At 42.7% G+C, this 14,795-nt stretch overlaps 1 protein-coding gene and 1 non-coding gene across 2 annotated transcripts; both read right to left on the bottom strand.

The window, feature by feature from the left end:
• Positions 1 to 1,002: 1,002 nt before the first annotated feature.
• pprc1 (PPARG related coactivator 1) lies at positions 1,003 to 10,652 on the bottom strand. The gene is made up of 14 exons (XM_030441847.1): positions 10,474 to 10,652; positions 8,543 to 8,638; positions 8,284 to 8,433; positions 7,994 to 8,074; positions 5,832 to 7,902; positions 5,487 to 5,540; positions 4,428 to 4,488; positions 4,055 to 4,122; positions 3,211 to 3,925; positions 2,911 to 3,114; positions 2,731 to 2,809; positions 2,517 to 2,638; positions 2,038 to 2,189; positions 1,003 to 1,478 (listed from the first exon to the last, which is right to left on the bottom strand). The coding sequence occupies exons 1-14, from the start codon at positions 10,552 to 10,554 to the stop codon at positions 1,378 to 1,380; spliced, it is 4,035 nt and encodes a 1,344-aa protein (XP_030297707.1). The 5' UTR covers positions 10,555 to 10,652; the 3' UTR covers positions 1,003 to 1,377.
• Positions 2,271 to 2,410, bottom strand: LOC115597221 (small nucleolar RNA SNORA50). The gene has a single exon (XR_003987046.1). It is a non-coding gene; the product is annotated as a small nucleolar RNA SNORA50 (small nucleolar RNA).
• Positions 10,653 to 14,795: the final 4,143 nt, after the last annotated feature.

Raw genomic sequence — 14,795 nt, 5'->3', positions numbered from 1 at the left:
CGGCGATTGATTCGTGAAGACAAATTTTGTTATTACACAGAAAGACTTTATTGCATGCAGGTCAATAACGAAACAATTTTCCGTCAGATTTATTTGGGGATGATGAGAGCAATATTAATCTTGCTTATTTATGGGGGGGCCAGGATAAATCATGCTCGCAGAATAGCTAAACGTGTAGCACAAGTCCAGACATCGCTCATTTCAGCGACTGTGTGAATGATCTCAACAGCTGTCTAACATCTTGAGATTCAGTCCATATTAGGAATGCAGCCGCGCTCCAGCAGAGGGGAGGTGCTGCTCATCTGTTATGATCCGAGCCTGTGTGCCCTGTATCAGCAGAATACACATGCTTTGTTCTAATAAACAAGGATATATCAGTTGTGTTTTGGCATAATTACCCAGCGCTAATAAAGAAAGTGCGCTATAGTGTACTATACTTAATAAAAGCTGGTGCATGCAGTATGAGAGGAACCCCTTCTCCTTCATGTGAGAAAATTTGTTCACAGCAGACATTTGGACCCGTCACAGGAGGAAAAGCAACAAGTGTTTCTAACATACAAACATAACCCCTTTTCAGTTTTAGTTTCCCAAAAAACCATGGCAGTGATGTGTGCAGCTTGTTCACAGCAGATATCACAGCAGGAGAGGCACAGCTGTAATCAATAAGATTAATAATGAGTGCATTCCTCTCAGATGAGCCACTTCCAGGCTCCTGATATTTAGCATTCTGGCTCCTTGTAATGACTTAGTGGTACACTTCATGGAAGCAATTAACACAATGAGTTTCACCTGTGCTTTTCCTGCTCATGACAAGTCATTGTCTGCCCATGAAAATGTTTATATCAGGACCCAGAAATGTAAGCCACAAAAAAAAAAAGTTCAGGCATGTCTTGCCTTACAAAAAAGCTTATAAATAATACCTTTAGTTTTCAAAAAGAAGAAGATTTAAAAATGACAAACACAGACATGCAAGTTGGAATGAAAAAATAAACAGATTTCATGTTTTTTTATTATTATTTTTTTTATTTAGATGTGTAGTACATTCAAATGTATTACAATCTCTCCCGGTAAGGGAATTCCATTCCTCTTCCCGTTCCCCTTTTTAAAAATGCTTTTCTCCATACAATTTGATTTAACATTTAAATAAACTTTTAAAAAATTATTTTACTTTTCTTATTCCATTTTTTTTCTTTTACTACTTTCATTACAAATCTTCACTTCAATAGAAGGTGTTAGCTTGCAGAAACAAAATAAAACAAACAAAAGAAATTATGCAAAAGTAATGCAACAACTAAAATGTAAAGACAGTGTTGCAGGTGAGGAGCCAACCGTTGGCTCTGAGGTAAGTGTCAGCTGCTTCCTGCTGCAGGCCTCCTGTTACCTCTTCAGATTCTGCTGGGCCTGCTTTAGTAAAGTGTCAAAGTCTAGTGCATGATACTTGCCTTTCCCAGGCAATGGATCGTACTCTCTACTTGAATCTGAAAAGAGAAGGACATAGTAAGTCAGCAGTGCAAAATAAATGGACATTGCCGCCAGAACAAACAGCATTTGGGTAGGAACAACTTCAAAACACTGTTGGGACTATTGGAACCAGGGTTATATCCACAATTTTATAAATACTAAAATCATGCGTCCAAATCCACATGAAAAGTAATGTCATTTAAGCAGGTCAGGTCAACAAAACCTCCACATTCATAAAATCAATATAGAGGACACAACCAGAGTCTCTTCAGCTGTAGCTACTGCCCTGCTAGCAAGCTTTGGAAGAGTTGATAATGAAAGCCAAAGTGTGTTTAGGTGTCCCCACATTTTAAAAAGGACAGCATGCCATCCCTTCAAAGACTTGTCATGTGATATGCCACGTTTTGGGGTGTTTGGTTTTAGTTGATGCATTCTTCTTCTGTTGACGCTGTAACAATGAATTGCAGCCAATATCTCCCATGTTCTGAAAACCATGTCGGTAGCATTTGGACGGACAAACAGCACTCTGGGTACGAGCTACAGAAACTACAGGAACACATGTTGATTGACACGTACCCAGGTCGGCGTAGCTGCTCTGGCAGAACTGTCTCCTCCCACCAAAACAGAGATCAAATGGCAGCTCATCTGGCTTGCGCAGCTTGCTCCCACTCTCGATGGCCGTGAAAGCATCCTTGGTGTCGTAATAAGTCACAAACCCATAGTTGTCCCTGTGACAGAGGCAAAACATTGGCTTGTATTAATTTCAGTTTGTCAGAGGTTTGTTAGTGACAGGTCTGTGCAAAGTTTGGAGCTGTGACTTGCTTTTAAAAGAGCAACCTGGGGGTGTTTCCAGGAGGCCCCAGTTATGAACAAGCCTGAATTTAATTTTGCACTGTAGCTTGGCCTAAGAGGTCATGTGCAAGACCAACAAGGATCAAAGACAGTGCAGTATGCTCATATTATAGTCTTTTCAATGTTTCAACAGTAAATCCCTTAATACAAAATCAAACAATGAAGGGAAATGCATGTTTGTTACGAGTTGTTTGCTCGCTTACCCATGGTCTCTAAAGTGCAGGGTGCATTCTTCAATCTCGCCAAAATAAGAGAAGCGCTCTTTAAGCTCTTTTTGAGTCATTGTTCCCCGAATTCGACCAACGTAAACAACCCGGCGTTCCTCCTGAGAGAAGAAAGTATTCCATCAGATGACTCACAGTTACAGTATTGGAACCATTTTGCTCTGAGACCTGTGTACTCAGAAAATTATCTTACAATGGCTTTCTCTTTCCATTTCTTCCCCCTTTCCACGTTTGGCTGCGCACTGGGACCACAGGCAGGCCTACATGAGGGTCTGAGGAAGACAAGAAGTATTTAGTCTTTCTTTAACCGAAAATTAAAGTCAAATTAAAGCTATAAAAAATGTTTTTAATGAGAATGAATGATATGCTGTACCTATACAATGTTCTGCTGCTACCCCACTGTGATTGTCTCTGAGGGGATCGTGACCGCGACCTGGAACAACTCCAAGAGCCAGAGCGAGAGGAGGAATACGAGTACCTTCTCCTCCTGGGAGGGGAGCGGGACACAGAGGGAGAGGACCGAGAGGAGGAACAGGATGAGGAGCTGGAGCTACTCCGAGAGAGACAGCGACGATACCTGAAGAGGAAATAGGAGGACATTCCAGTGATGAACAAAAGGAAATTGAAACCCACAGAATATGATGAGGATGATGGTCTTGACTGACAATCTAACCTTTTCTTAGATGGAGAGTGTGATCTAGACCGAGATCTAGAGGAATGGGAGTCTGACTCTGAACTGCTGGACATGGGGCTGGGAGAACGATGGGATCTTCTTTTTCTTGACCGGCCTGCGCTCCTCTCTTTGGGGCTGGATCTGGGGCTGGGTGTGCGAGAAGCACCATGTTGACGGTACGACCTCCCAAAAGGCCCTCTCCTCGAGCTTGTTTCTTTAACTTCAGTCTCCTCCCGAGCAGGTGAAGCATCAGGTGTCTCCAGAACTGAGCTTTCCTCCATCCCTTCAGGCCTGTGATCCAGGGGCTTCGTCAGTGGAACATACTGTGTTTTGGTTGCACCTGCAGCATTTGTGGTAGACTGGGCAGATGATATCAGGGCAGCTGTGGGTGTTTGCGTAGTGGTTGCTGCTGGCTTGATGGGTTTAATAGTGATAAAAGATTGCTGTTTGACATTCCAGCGCTTGCCTGGCTCTCCAGTGCTTTTGTTGGGGAGGCAATAGTCATGGTCCATGCATGCCACTTCAGAGGAAACGGTGGCAGCAGCAGGAGTGGGTCTGCTGCGGGCCTTGACTGAGGGCAGAGGCCGGGCCTCTATCTGAATAACCTTGGAGGGGCTAGACTTGGAGGCCTCAGCAGCCTTGCTCTTTCCCAGGAGGGCCACTGGGGCCAGGGGTCTCCACATCTGGTGAGGAGGAGTGGCTGGAGGAGTTAGAGCTAAAGAGAGAAAGAGCAACCCAATTATAAGCAACATAACGTACTATTTTTGGCAACCATATCTAATGACTCTGCTGTTTTATTGCTGAAATTATTCATATTGATGCCAAAGGCAGAATGCTGAATTACCTGCAGTGCTTGAGAGGTCATTAGCTCTCACGCGCTCCACAACTGTCTTCTCTGGAGCCAACTCAACGCTACAAAGGGAGCAAAAGAGTGTGTAAGTGTATAAATAGTAAATGGTGTACTAGAGTGAAACCAAGTAGGACCAAAAAACAAAAACAAGCCAATTTGGATAAATACAGCCACCACTGTGGCCAAGAAAAAGCTGGGTTTGCGGTAGGTCTTGGCAAAAGGTGTGTGTCACCTTCACACGCACACACAAACGCTCACACAGCAAAACGGTATTACTGTTTTCTTTCTTCTTTTTAAAAAAAAAAAAAAACTTCACCAGGACTTCACCACTCACACAGAGCAGCTTGAGAGCTGTAGGGTAACTCACCTAGAGTTTCCTACAGCTGCTGCTCTACCAGAGACCTCCGGCACACAATGCTCCTCTTTGGCTGAGGAGAGAAGGAACAAGGTAATAAGTGCAAATGCACAAGTAATAACATCAGACAGAGAAACAAAAAAAACAACCTACAAAATGAAAAGTTTTAAGTTAAAGTCTGCCTGACTGACAAAGGATGAACTACCTGTCAGTTGTACATGCATTGTGTGTGTTCCACTCCTAATTTTAGTACACTGTGTATTTTCCATGGGAATCCTCCCAATGGTCTGCAGCTACATTAGCCATAGTGCACAGTATGATGGTTCAATAAATCCACTGACATGAGTAATGGCACACAGAGTCCAGCCACTTGTTAGGGGCTTGTACATCCGCCCAAACAAAGACAGCAGGGCGAGAGTTAAATGGATTTGCGGACAGGGCAGAATTCCAGCAGCTGAGCAGACAAGAGCACAAAGCTGCTTCTCTGCCCCCCGCAGCACCCGGCTCTTAAAGGGGAACGTTTCAGTGAAAACCTGCCATTTTGACAATTACTGAGTCACTTGTAATCTTTGAACATTCAAAAACACTCCTCTGGAGGAGGATCAGATAAGCTTTAAGTTCATATTAACAGCCAGATAATCTTTGTTCCGTGTCTCTTTTGTTGGACTATGAACTCAGGCGGCTATAGTACAAGCTCTGTTGGTCGAAACTATGAGGGAATGGCACACGTTCAACATTAATGTGTTTGTTGTGATCTATTAAGCTCTTTAAGTTGGCACTTGCTATCCTCTGAAGTCTTAATCAAAGCCCCTCAACTCACTTAAACCACTACTGCACTGTTGTACGCCTCTTCCTGATGTGACGAAATCGGGAAAACTGATACTACATTTAGTGAAGTACTACACTATGTGACTCACTAAGCTACTGGCCAGTACACCCATCCTCACACAGGAAATAAGGTATGACTAAAAGTACTTGAGTGTGTAACATTGTCAAACATTGAATGGACAGAGCAATTGTTTCAGACAAACTATAGTAAAAAACTAAAACAAATCCAGCATTATTGATTACCTTGGGTTTCCTCAAACTGCTCCAGCAAGCTGGTCAGATCAGCAGCTTCAATACCTACAAGACAAAAAAAAAGAAAGATTTTTTTTTACAAAGAAAATTACATTACAAATATACGAAGTCTCTCTGGAAGAGTTGTTTCCTTCAAGTCGCGAGAAGGAAACCAGGCACTACCTAAGCTGAATTCATGTACCAAAACATTGATACTCTCCTAGTTCTTTCCTCCCACATTGCTGCCAAAACACACTTCTTCACTTAAATGACATGGTATGGAAATAAAATTCTAATTCGCAGTCAGCCTTTCCTTGAACTAAATTAAAATGTTAGAGAAACTAACTTAAAGCTCACCTATCTCACTGGTGAAGGCCTCAATCAGCTCCTGCGTGGGGCTCTTTGCCTTTTGGGGCTTCACTGCTGTAGTGGGCTTCTCTTTAGTTTCAAGCACAACAGGTTCTACCTTCAGGGTTTTGGAGTCTGAGTGATGGGCAGGTCTAGTATCATTGTCTGTGGGTTTGGAGTACTTGACATCAGATGTGAGGGCATTATCCAACAAGGTAGGAGCAGTGACCTCAGGCACCTTTGATAAAACAACAGTGACCTTCTGCGGGGCTCTGGCAGCACACAGAGTAGCAGCTGGGGGTTTGACCGCCTCTGTAGTGGTTTTGGGACAGGTTTTAGGAAGCTCCACAGACTGAGGAGATGCAGGCTGAGACTGGGGCCTTTCGTCAACTTTATTCTTCTCCCCTGAGACTGCAGGAGAACATTTCCTATCTGATGATGAAATGCACTGAGTGTTAGGTGTTGGAGGAGCTGCAGAGCCAGCGCTCTGTGGCACACAAGGAACAGCACTGATGTGTTGATGTGGGGGTAAATTCATTGAACTGGGGGCAGGAGCTAAGGGGTTCTCAGGTGGAGAAGGTTTTGAAGGTTCAGATGTTTGCTGGGGTTTAGGAGCAGGACTAGCAGCAGAAACTTTGCTGGATGACGCAACCATGTAGGCTGGTGGAACCAACAGAGCCTCAGGGGTGGGTGGCGCACACGGTCCCCTTGGCTGCCAGGCAGGTCTGACATCCTCCAGTTCCTTCTTTGCCACCTGGGGGATGGGGCGTCGAGGATCCTTGGGGCAGGGGTCTGGGAGGCAGGGGATGGGGGGGAGCTCTTTAGGCAGCTCGGGAAGGCTTGGCCACTTAGTGCTGTTGTTGCTGTCTTGTTTCTCCACCGGAGCCGGCTTCTTCTGCTGTCGGAGTCGCCGGTACTCAGCTAGACTGAGTGACTTGGGCTTGGGCTCTGAGACTGCAGGGGCCACAGGAGGGAGGGGCTCACTAACAGGTGGTGTAGCCTGGGGTGTTACAGGACCGGGAGCAGCTGCGGGGCTCTCTGAAGACACTGGGGGCAGGAGAGTAGAGGGAGCTGCTGATGAGTCTTCCACCTTCTCGGGGGTCGAAGCCAGCTGTTTGGGTATTTCAGCAGGCTGTTGGGTGCTCACAGCAGTGGGCTGACTTTTACAGCCAGCAGTTAACGGAGCCTCTTCCTGTCTGGGTGACACAGATGTGGCAACTTGCACTTTCATTTCAGGTGATAGTGTTGTAGTGGTGATTTCTTTTTTTGCTTCAGTTTGGCTTGGAGTTAGTTTCTTAGGTTTTACAGAGGAAGAAGCTGGTGCTGAGGCAACAGGAACCTTTGGGAGTTTGTGTTTCTTCTCTTCTTTGACTGACCTTTTTTCTGTCTTTTTTGATGATTGTTCTGCTGCATTTCTTACTTTGCCACTCCTAAGGACCCTTCCCTCGACAGGTTTGGGTTGGCACTGTTCCTTGGATTTCTTTTTCTTTTTTCTCCGGGAGGGGCTTTTCTCTCTAATCTCATCTTTTTGTCTCTTCATGATAATCTCATCATTCACATCTGAAAAGAAATCTGGCGTCACGGGGGCCGCAACTTTCACTGGAGCCTCGGTGACTGTTACATCTTCATCATCAACTACTATATGCTCTGAACTGTCAGAGGCCACGTCTTCAGCTTCATCTGAAACTTTCTGCTCATTTTCTGAAGGCTGCTCTATAAGTGGCAGAGAGACTGGGAGATCCATGTTAGGGATGGCCAGGATGGGTTCTCCGTTTTCCCCCTGGTCCACAACCTCAAATAAGATGCCTCCTTCGGGCAACATCTGTTCCCCCTCTTCGTTCTCCACACAAATGGCCATACAGTACGGGTGCATGTGCCTGACCAAGTCCCCAAGACTAACTGAAACACCATCCTCACCCTCCTGCTCGAAGGTGAGAGGCAGCGGGAGGCTCAGACCTTCTAAGTCCAGCAGGTCATTGTCAGGGGATGAATCGTTCCCCAGGGGGCTCAGACTGAGGGAGCCATCTTCCTCTTCCTCCCCGTCACTCCTCTGGAGAGAGTCCGCTATTCTGGGGAGGCTCTGAATACAGGCAGGGAAACAAATATCCAGATAAATCATAAAATCCATCTTTTGTACACGTTTATTTACGTGCTTACAAGTAAAAAGCTACCTTTCCAGTTGATAAGGGTCTTGCACTAAATAGTGCGTCTTTCTCTGGCGGGGAACGGGATAGACAGAGCAATCGCCTGAGCTAGAAAGCAACACAGAAACAAGTACATAATGTAATTAATTCCATCACACTTTTGCAGACTGTAGCATAATGGGCAAGTTTAGAACCAGAGGTCAGCAGGTTGTCCCTTTCACTCTTTTTGCCACAGGCTCAAAGGCCAGACGAGGCACGTTGAGAGTAGAAATCTGCAAGACACATTGAGAGTTATGTACGACAGCTGGGGCACTCACCGGAGAGTGTTCCCTGCCCTTCTGACCTGACAACAGGTCTGAGTCAGGCAGTGTGTCAAACGGGGACAGGTTCTCATCATCCACATTGTCAAGTATCTCTGTCAGGGCCGTTAGCAGCGTGGCTTCGCTTTCATCGTCCAGTCCTTTAGTCTAAATAAAAACATGGGAATTAGGTCAAAGAATGCACAACAGGGAGGATAAACAAACAACTGTACAATGCTTACAAATCATAGAGCTCTCAAATTACTGTAATACGTGCCTCTATTGTTGGTGTGTCCTCAAAGATAGAAAGGATGCAGGGGTCTAAACAGCTTTGAAGGGTCTCTAAAGTTTCTTCAGAGCTCAGCACGGAGGTCTAGAGAGGAAAAATACATTTGAGGATTTATGACAAAACTGAACACTCGTTTCATGCACAAGTACATATAATTCTGGCAAGTACTATTTAATCATCACAGTACAGAATGGATGAAGTCAAGCGGTTACTAAATCCAAACAGTAGTTTTATTTATCATCATCATCATCAGTAATAATAAGAATCAATATTTCTTAGCTTGAAGGGTGAGGCAGGGCATGTGTTTGAGTTCCAAGAACAAGAGGATGAAAACAAATACTCGAGGCATAATCTTATGATCTTAAACACACACTAACATTAGTGTAAAAACCAGTTTGACACATGAGGGGTTCAAATTTTAAATCAATAAAAGTTACTACTTTCCACAAAACTTAATTCAAAGAATCTGTCCAAAGCACAATGTTCAAAGGATAACATAGGCAATGCTAAAATACTTCTATTTCAAAAGCAAGTTGATAAACAAATGCAAAATTTAACAAATAAAATGTGTTGACATGTGCTGGACACCATGTGATGCAGGCTCCACTGCTGCATAACAAACCCTCAAATTTGAATCATATGCATAAATATAGTAAGTCCGGCTTACCAGTCGCCCTAGACTAGAAGACCAAACAACTGATAACATCATGCACTTTCCCCTCACAGGGCAGTAGTGTGTTACAGTGACCCACGTGTTTCGGTCTACACATGCACATACAGTGCGCAGACATGTTTGATCCTCGCCTCACCCCGTCCACAGGGAGGCTACCTACTAGCCCACGTGTTGCACTACAACAAACCTGAGCAGGGCCCTCACTTCTGCTCCTGTTTGTCCACATCTACATGAAAAACTTTGACTTCACATCTTTACAGTTAACATTAAACATCTACAGTCGGTTATTAACAAACGTTATGGTTTAGGGTGTGTACATAGATTACATTGATTGCCCCTTCTGCGCATGTGTGAGACAAGCCAACATGTGATTCACCACGACTAAACCACATGTGGACACACACACAGGGTTTGTTTGAATGAATACTTCGGACTCTGCTGCTGCAGTGTACGATTGGATACCCACACAGGTGCGTGGACCTGCACTGATTGCAGCCATCGTCTAAATATAAAAACCGCTTCATCACTGTGTGCATCATCAGCGGTGACACATTACTGCAACGTGCTGGCACGGAGCCCCACTAACTACACCACGGCCAAACTGACGTATAGCCCTCTTCACCATTGTCAGCCTAAAAAAAAACAAAAGTATACATCCACACTGCAGCGACGGTAAAGCTGGCTGATTAGCATGTTGCCAGTGTTTGTTACCACGTGTGAATGAATCAGTTGATGAGCAGCTCTCTCTCACATACACAGACCATTTGCACGTTAACCCACTGATGGAGCTTAAATGCGCATTCTTGATATTCGCTACACAACTGGTGCACATGTCAGGCCAAGTGCCGATAAAAATACACAACTGTCACCACACTTGTTTAAACTGTTCGTGAGGTAAAGGCAGGAAAACTGCGTGGATAACTACACGGCCAGACAAGCCATCCTCGACTCACCGGCTAGCATTATCACACAGCTACAAAATACCAGCACATTCATAACGAAGCATTGTGCAGTATTAACAACACCAACGACCGGGGAGTCATTTAGCAGCAGGCAGCACTACACACTGACTGACTTTTTGAATAAGTTTAACTAGTGATACTACAGCTGTATCCACGTGTCACTTTTCCATGCGCAGTGTGCGGCTCATACACACAACACCCTCTTCCCCGCTCCCACAAACACACACACAACTGCCAACAGTGGCGTTAAAAGCCAGCGGATAAAGCACAGACGTGTTCATCACCTCGTCTAGTGTTTCCATGGGGAAAAAATCCATATTGCACGCAGTTAAAGTCTCCTCGCCTGCTCCCCACCGCGCCGCCATCTTGCGAGTATACTCCCTGCCCCTACTCGCTTCGGAATGAAAAGTAATGAATCGCGCATTGGAGGAACAAGCAAGCCGGCCGGAGGCACGTGGTACCGCATTCCCGGCAAAACGACGCAGAGTGACGCCCGGGGGTCAAGGGTGACGTGAGCACGTTGTGTTTTTGTAGTTCTATTCGACGAGTCCGGGAGCTCTGTGCTGCCGAGCGGTGGCCGGCTGTTTTACTCTGTGAATGTTCACATTTTGTCTTTATTTTAACAACAGGGTACGAACCATCACCTGGAGACATGCAGGTGAGAAGTTACAGTATGAGTTAACTTGATAAATCACTTGACACAAACATGAGCTATAGTTGTGTTAAACTGCTTGCTCCAATCATGCCAAACTTAGTCTAGAAACATCGACGGAAAATCAATGAATATCAATTTCAATTATCAATAACTGTATTTAATATATTGTTAATGGACTGTTAAAGTTAGAGGAGAAGGCTATTCATTGTCTGATTTTGTGTATGCCTAAATAAGCTACATAAACAAACTTTTTGTCTTTGTAACTGAATAAACCAAATGAAAAACAAAACAACACAGGACAACACAGCTTCATAAATTGTTTATATGTGGTGGACCCTGCCACCTTTCTAGCTTCAAACAGTATTTTGGGACCTTATGTTCCTCTCAGAACAGCTCGTTTATTCATTTATTAAAGAATTACATATTTGAGTATACTGTGTTTGTATTATTAAATCATTAATACTGTAAATATACTGTAAAAATACTTCTCTGGAGACTTTCAAAAGAGACCTAAAAACCCATCTTTTTGATAAGGCCTATCAGCTCTAGATCAAGCCCCCATCAAACTTTTCTATTTCTTTATCTTATATGTATTTTTTTGTTGATCCATTTATTCTTTTTTTTGTTTGTTCCACTTTGTTAAGTGTTAAATGCATTATTATTATTATTATTATTATTATTATTATTATTATTATTATTAATATTACAATTCTGAGTTTGAATCTCCTCCCAAAAACTACATAGTGCCCCTTTAACAAACAAATGCTTTCTAAACCATTAAACAGTTGTTTATTGTAAAGTTGAAACTGATGTTTAGAATACTTTGTAAATAGTTAACACATACTGTGTATTGTAATGTTTAATGTTATTAGACATTATTTGGATGGCCATTATAAAGTTGCAACTGATGTTTCTAAACCTTTACAATTGTTGAAACAGTATATTAGAAAGCATTTCACTGTTTGTTACAGTTGATAACTGTTAAACAAGGTTTAGTGGATACATTTTATATTTATGAATGACGGTTATTAGAAAGTGTAACCAGTTAGCCAGCAAAAATGTTGAATGTTGGATTGATTAGGATATTTATCAAGAAAATGCTAAATATATGCTGGTTCTTGATCATCAAATGAGATGACGATTGGTCGCATCTCTGTTTTTATTATTATAATAAATGTAGCATATTAGAATTTTGGACAAAACACAACATTGAGGACATCATCTTGGACTCTAGGGACTTTTAAATAGATAATATTTCCCGGATTAATTAAACAAAATACTCGATAAACAAAATGATATAAAAACAATTGTTACATGGAGTCCTAATGTGGATTTGAACACTTTAGAGGCTGTTGTTTTTGTTGCAGTTGTAGAGACTCCATTGAAAGGTGAAATATGTCGGTTTCTAATGTTTTGCCTCCCATATATAGATGCAGATATGGAGCAGCAGAGCTGTCAGACGGAGTCACCTTACAGCGCAATGCAATCCAGTGTGCTTACAACTCTTCCAGGAATATGGTAACACTAGAAGGGACACAGTGTGAGAAACATGCACACTTGACAACAGCACACACACAAACATGCAATGTTACGAGTCATTTCTCTCATGCAGATGATTGTCACATGACATATAGGTTGAAATTACCTAAATACAACAATTCAGATATAGCTACTTGCCTTTATTTATATTATTATAAATTGTCTTTAATATCTATTTGTTTTAGTAATTCACTTAGTTACTTATGTTTTAGGGGAAACATTGCTCTAATGATGTGCTATGAGTGGCACTACACAGGTTGCTGCTGAGAGTAATGTTGCAGAGTCAGGATCAGAGACCTTTAGTTTTGCAGTTTATTTTAGCTTCAGTTCAAGAGCAAAGAAAACTCAAACTGGATGGGAATAAACATCATTTTGTGGTGACAAAAAAAAAAAAGTAAAAGGCTGACACCCCTCAAAAATGCAAGGAAAACATAAAACCAACCTGTAGTTCAGAGCACAAATTTGTTGCCATGTTTGACAGAATAGTTCAGTTGGCTGTGCTTAAAGTAGTTTCTTGGTTCTTTCCGTGGTTGGCAGTTTAGCTCCCACAGTTTGAGTCTAATTGCTTGTGCTTTCACTGTCCTTGGAAACAGGGAAGTAAGGAGGCCTCTTCAGGACTGAAGCACTCTTATGTTGTTCTGCGGAAGTGAAAAACATCATTTAGGTGGGGTTCTCTCCCCTCTGAACTGATGTGGGTTCTGTGCCACGCTGAAATGAAACATGCTTTCTGACAGGAAACTTGTTAACACTTTATAGTTTTTCTCACTTTTTCCCACACTGTTGAGTCAAACAGTGGCAGTCATGGTGTTTCGTGAGCAACTGGGTTTTCGTTTTTGTTTACACTGTAGTACAAGTACACTGTGTTAAAATTATGATGGGTAAATTTAATGGGACTCTTGCATTAACGTTAAAGTGCATATATCAGCTACATGATGTAACCTAATCAACCATATACAAGTTCTGATTTTTTTTTGTGTACTTTTGTGTAAAAAAAAATATCTAAATTACAAACAAACTTTCAGGTCATGTTAAAACAGGGCTAAGAAACTTTTGAAAAAAATACACATTCATCGTCTTGCTGGTACAGGAATTTAATACACAGGGGGTTTATGTTTTACTGCCTTACATGGTCTGGTATGACCAGTAGCTCGTAGTGGTCAGTGTTAGTAGAAGAGAGTTTCTGAGTTCAAATATTTCTCTGTAATTATAAATTTAAGCTTCGGGAGGCGCTGTTTAGTTATGTAGACTGTCTTCAATATTCTACCCCTGTAAACACACTTTTATTTTGAACAATGCCGACCAGGAATTATGTTCTTATTGCACATCTTAAACTGAAAATCAATATGACATTCTTTGTCTTCCAGGAGCCAGATGAATCCATCACAAAAGACCATTTTTGGACTGACAGAGGTTGCAATGTCCTTTCATTTATGTCTGCCGAAGCCGATGAAGACTCTGAGAAGGGGTGACAGCTCTGGAAAAAAGGTAGTAAGCGGACCTTGAGTCAGGTTTTTTTGGGTCCAATTCTCTGGATTAGACCTGATGTTATAAGATGTACTTTTAGAGCAAGCCACATGCAGAAAGACATTTTCAAAAGGGAATATCACTCTGTGACTAACTGAAATCACACTGAGAAGAAAAATAGTTTTCCCTCAGAGCTGCAGAGGTAAATTAAATAAAGGACATTGATGGATTCCTTTTTGTTACCGGGTGTAATACATGAAGGGAAGGTACGAGTAGTGAACAAGGAGACAGGCTGTGAAACACAGAGGTGGGGATTAAATTGGGTCAAATACAAAAGTGGGGGTGATATGTTCCTCGGTAGGATCGGTACTGCATGGCACAGAAAAGCCATGGGCAATTCCCCGTGTCTCACAGGTAGCAATGGATTAGAGGTGAGCACAGCCACAACCACATACACACGCTGTGGTCCACCATTGTGGCGTGTGTATGTGTGTGTGTGTGTGTGTGTGTGTGTCACCATTTAACAAATCAAATGTCATTTATTTCAGCTGCGTGAAGTATTTAACTGCTCCTGTGTAATCACCCACTGTCATTTTGTTAAGCCGTAAAGTCTGGCTCCTCAGTGAACTCAGGCACGCGTTGTGCTAAATTTGAAAAAGCGTACTTGTTGCCGAGCAGCGTCCAAACAACAGACGCTCCAGATTACAGACCTACTGCAGTGCACTTTTTGTGACTGCGTGCTGTATATTTTCTGGCTTCCATCCAGGAATCCCTCAGGCAACAATTACGAGTCTCACTGATCAATTTTGTCCCTTGCTGCCTTTCATTTGAACATGAATTTCCTATGAAGAGCAAGGCAGCTCGAGTTAGCTGTCACAGCGTATAACATTTATATCAAAATAATGCTAGCCTAGTCGGTGGGAAAGACTTTTGACCCCAGATAGCTCT

This window comes from Sparus aurata, chromosome 15 (assembly GCF_900880675.1).
Source record: "Sparus aurata chromosome 15, fSpaAur1.1, whole genome shotgun sequence".
In the NCBI taxonomy this organism is placed as follows: Eukaryota; Metazoa; Chordata; class Actinopteri; order Spariformes; family Sparidae; genus Sparus; species Sparus aurata.
This window is presented reverse-complemented; position numbering and strand designations above follow the sequence as displayed.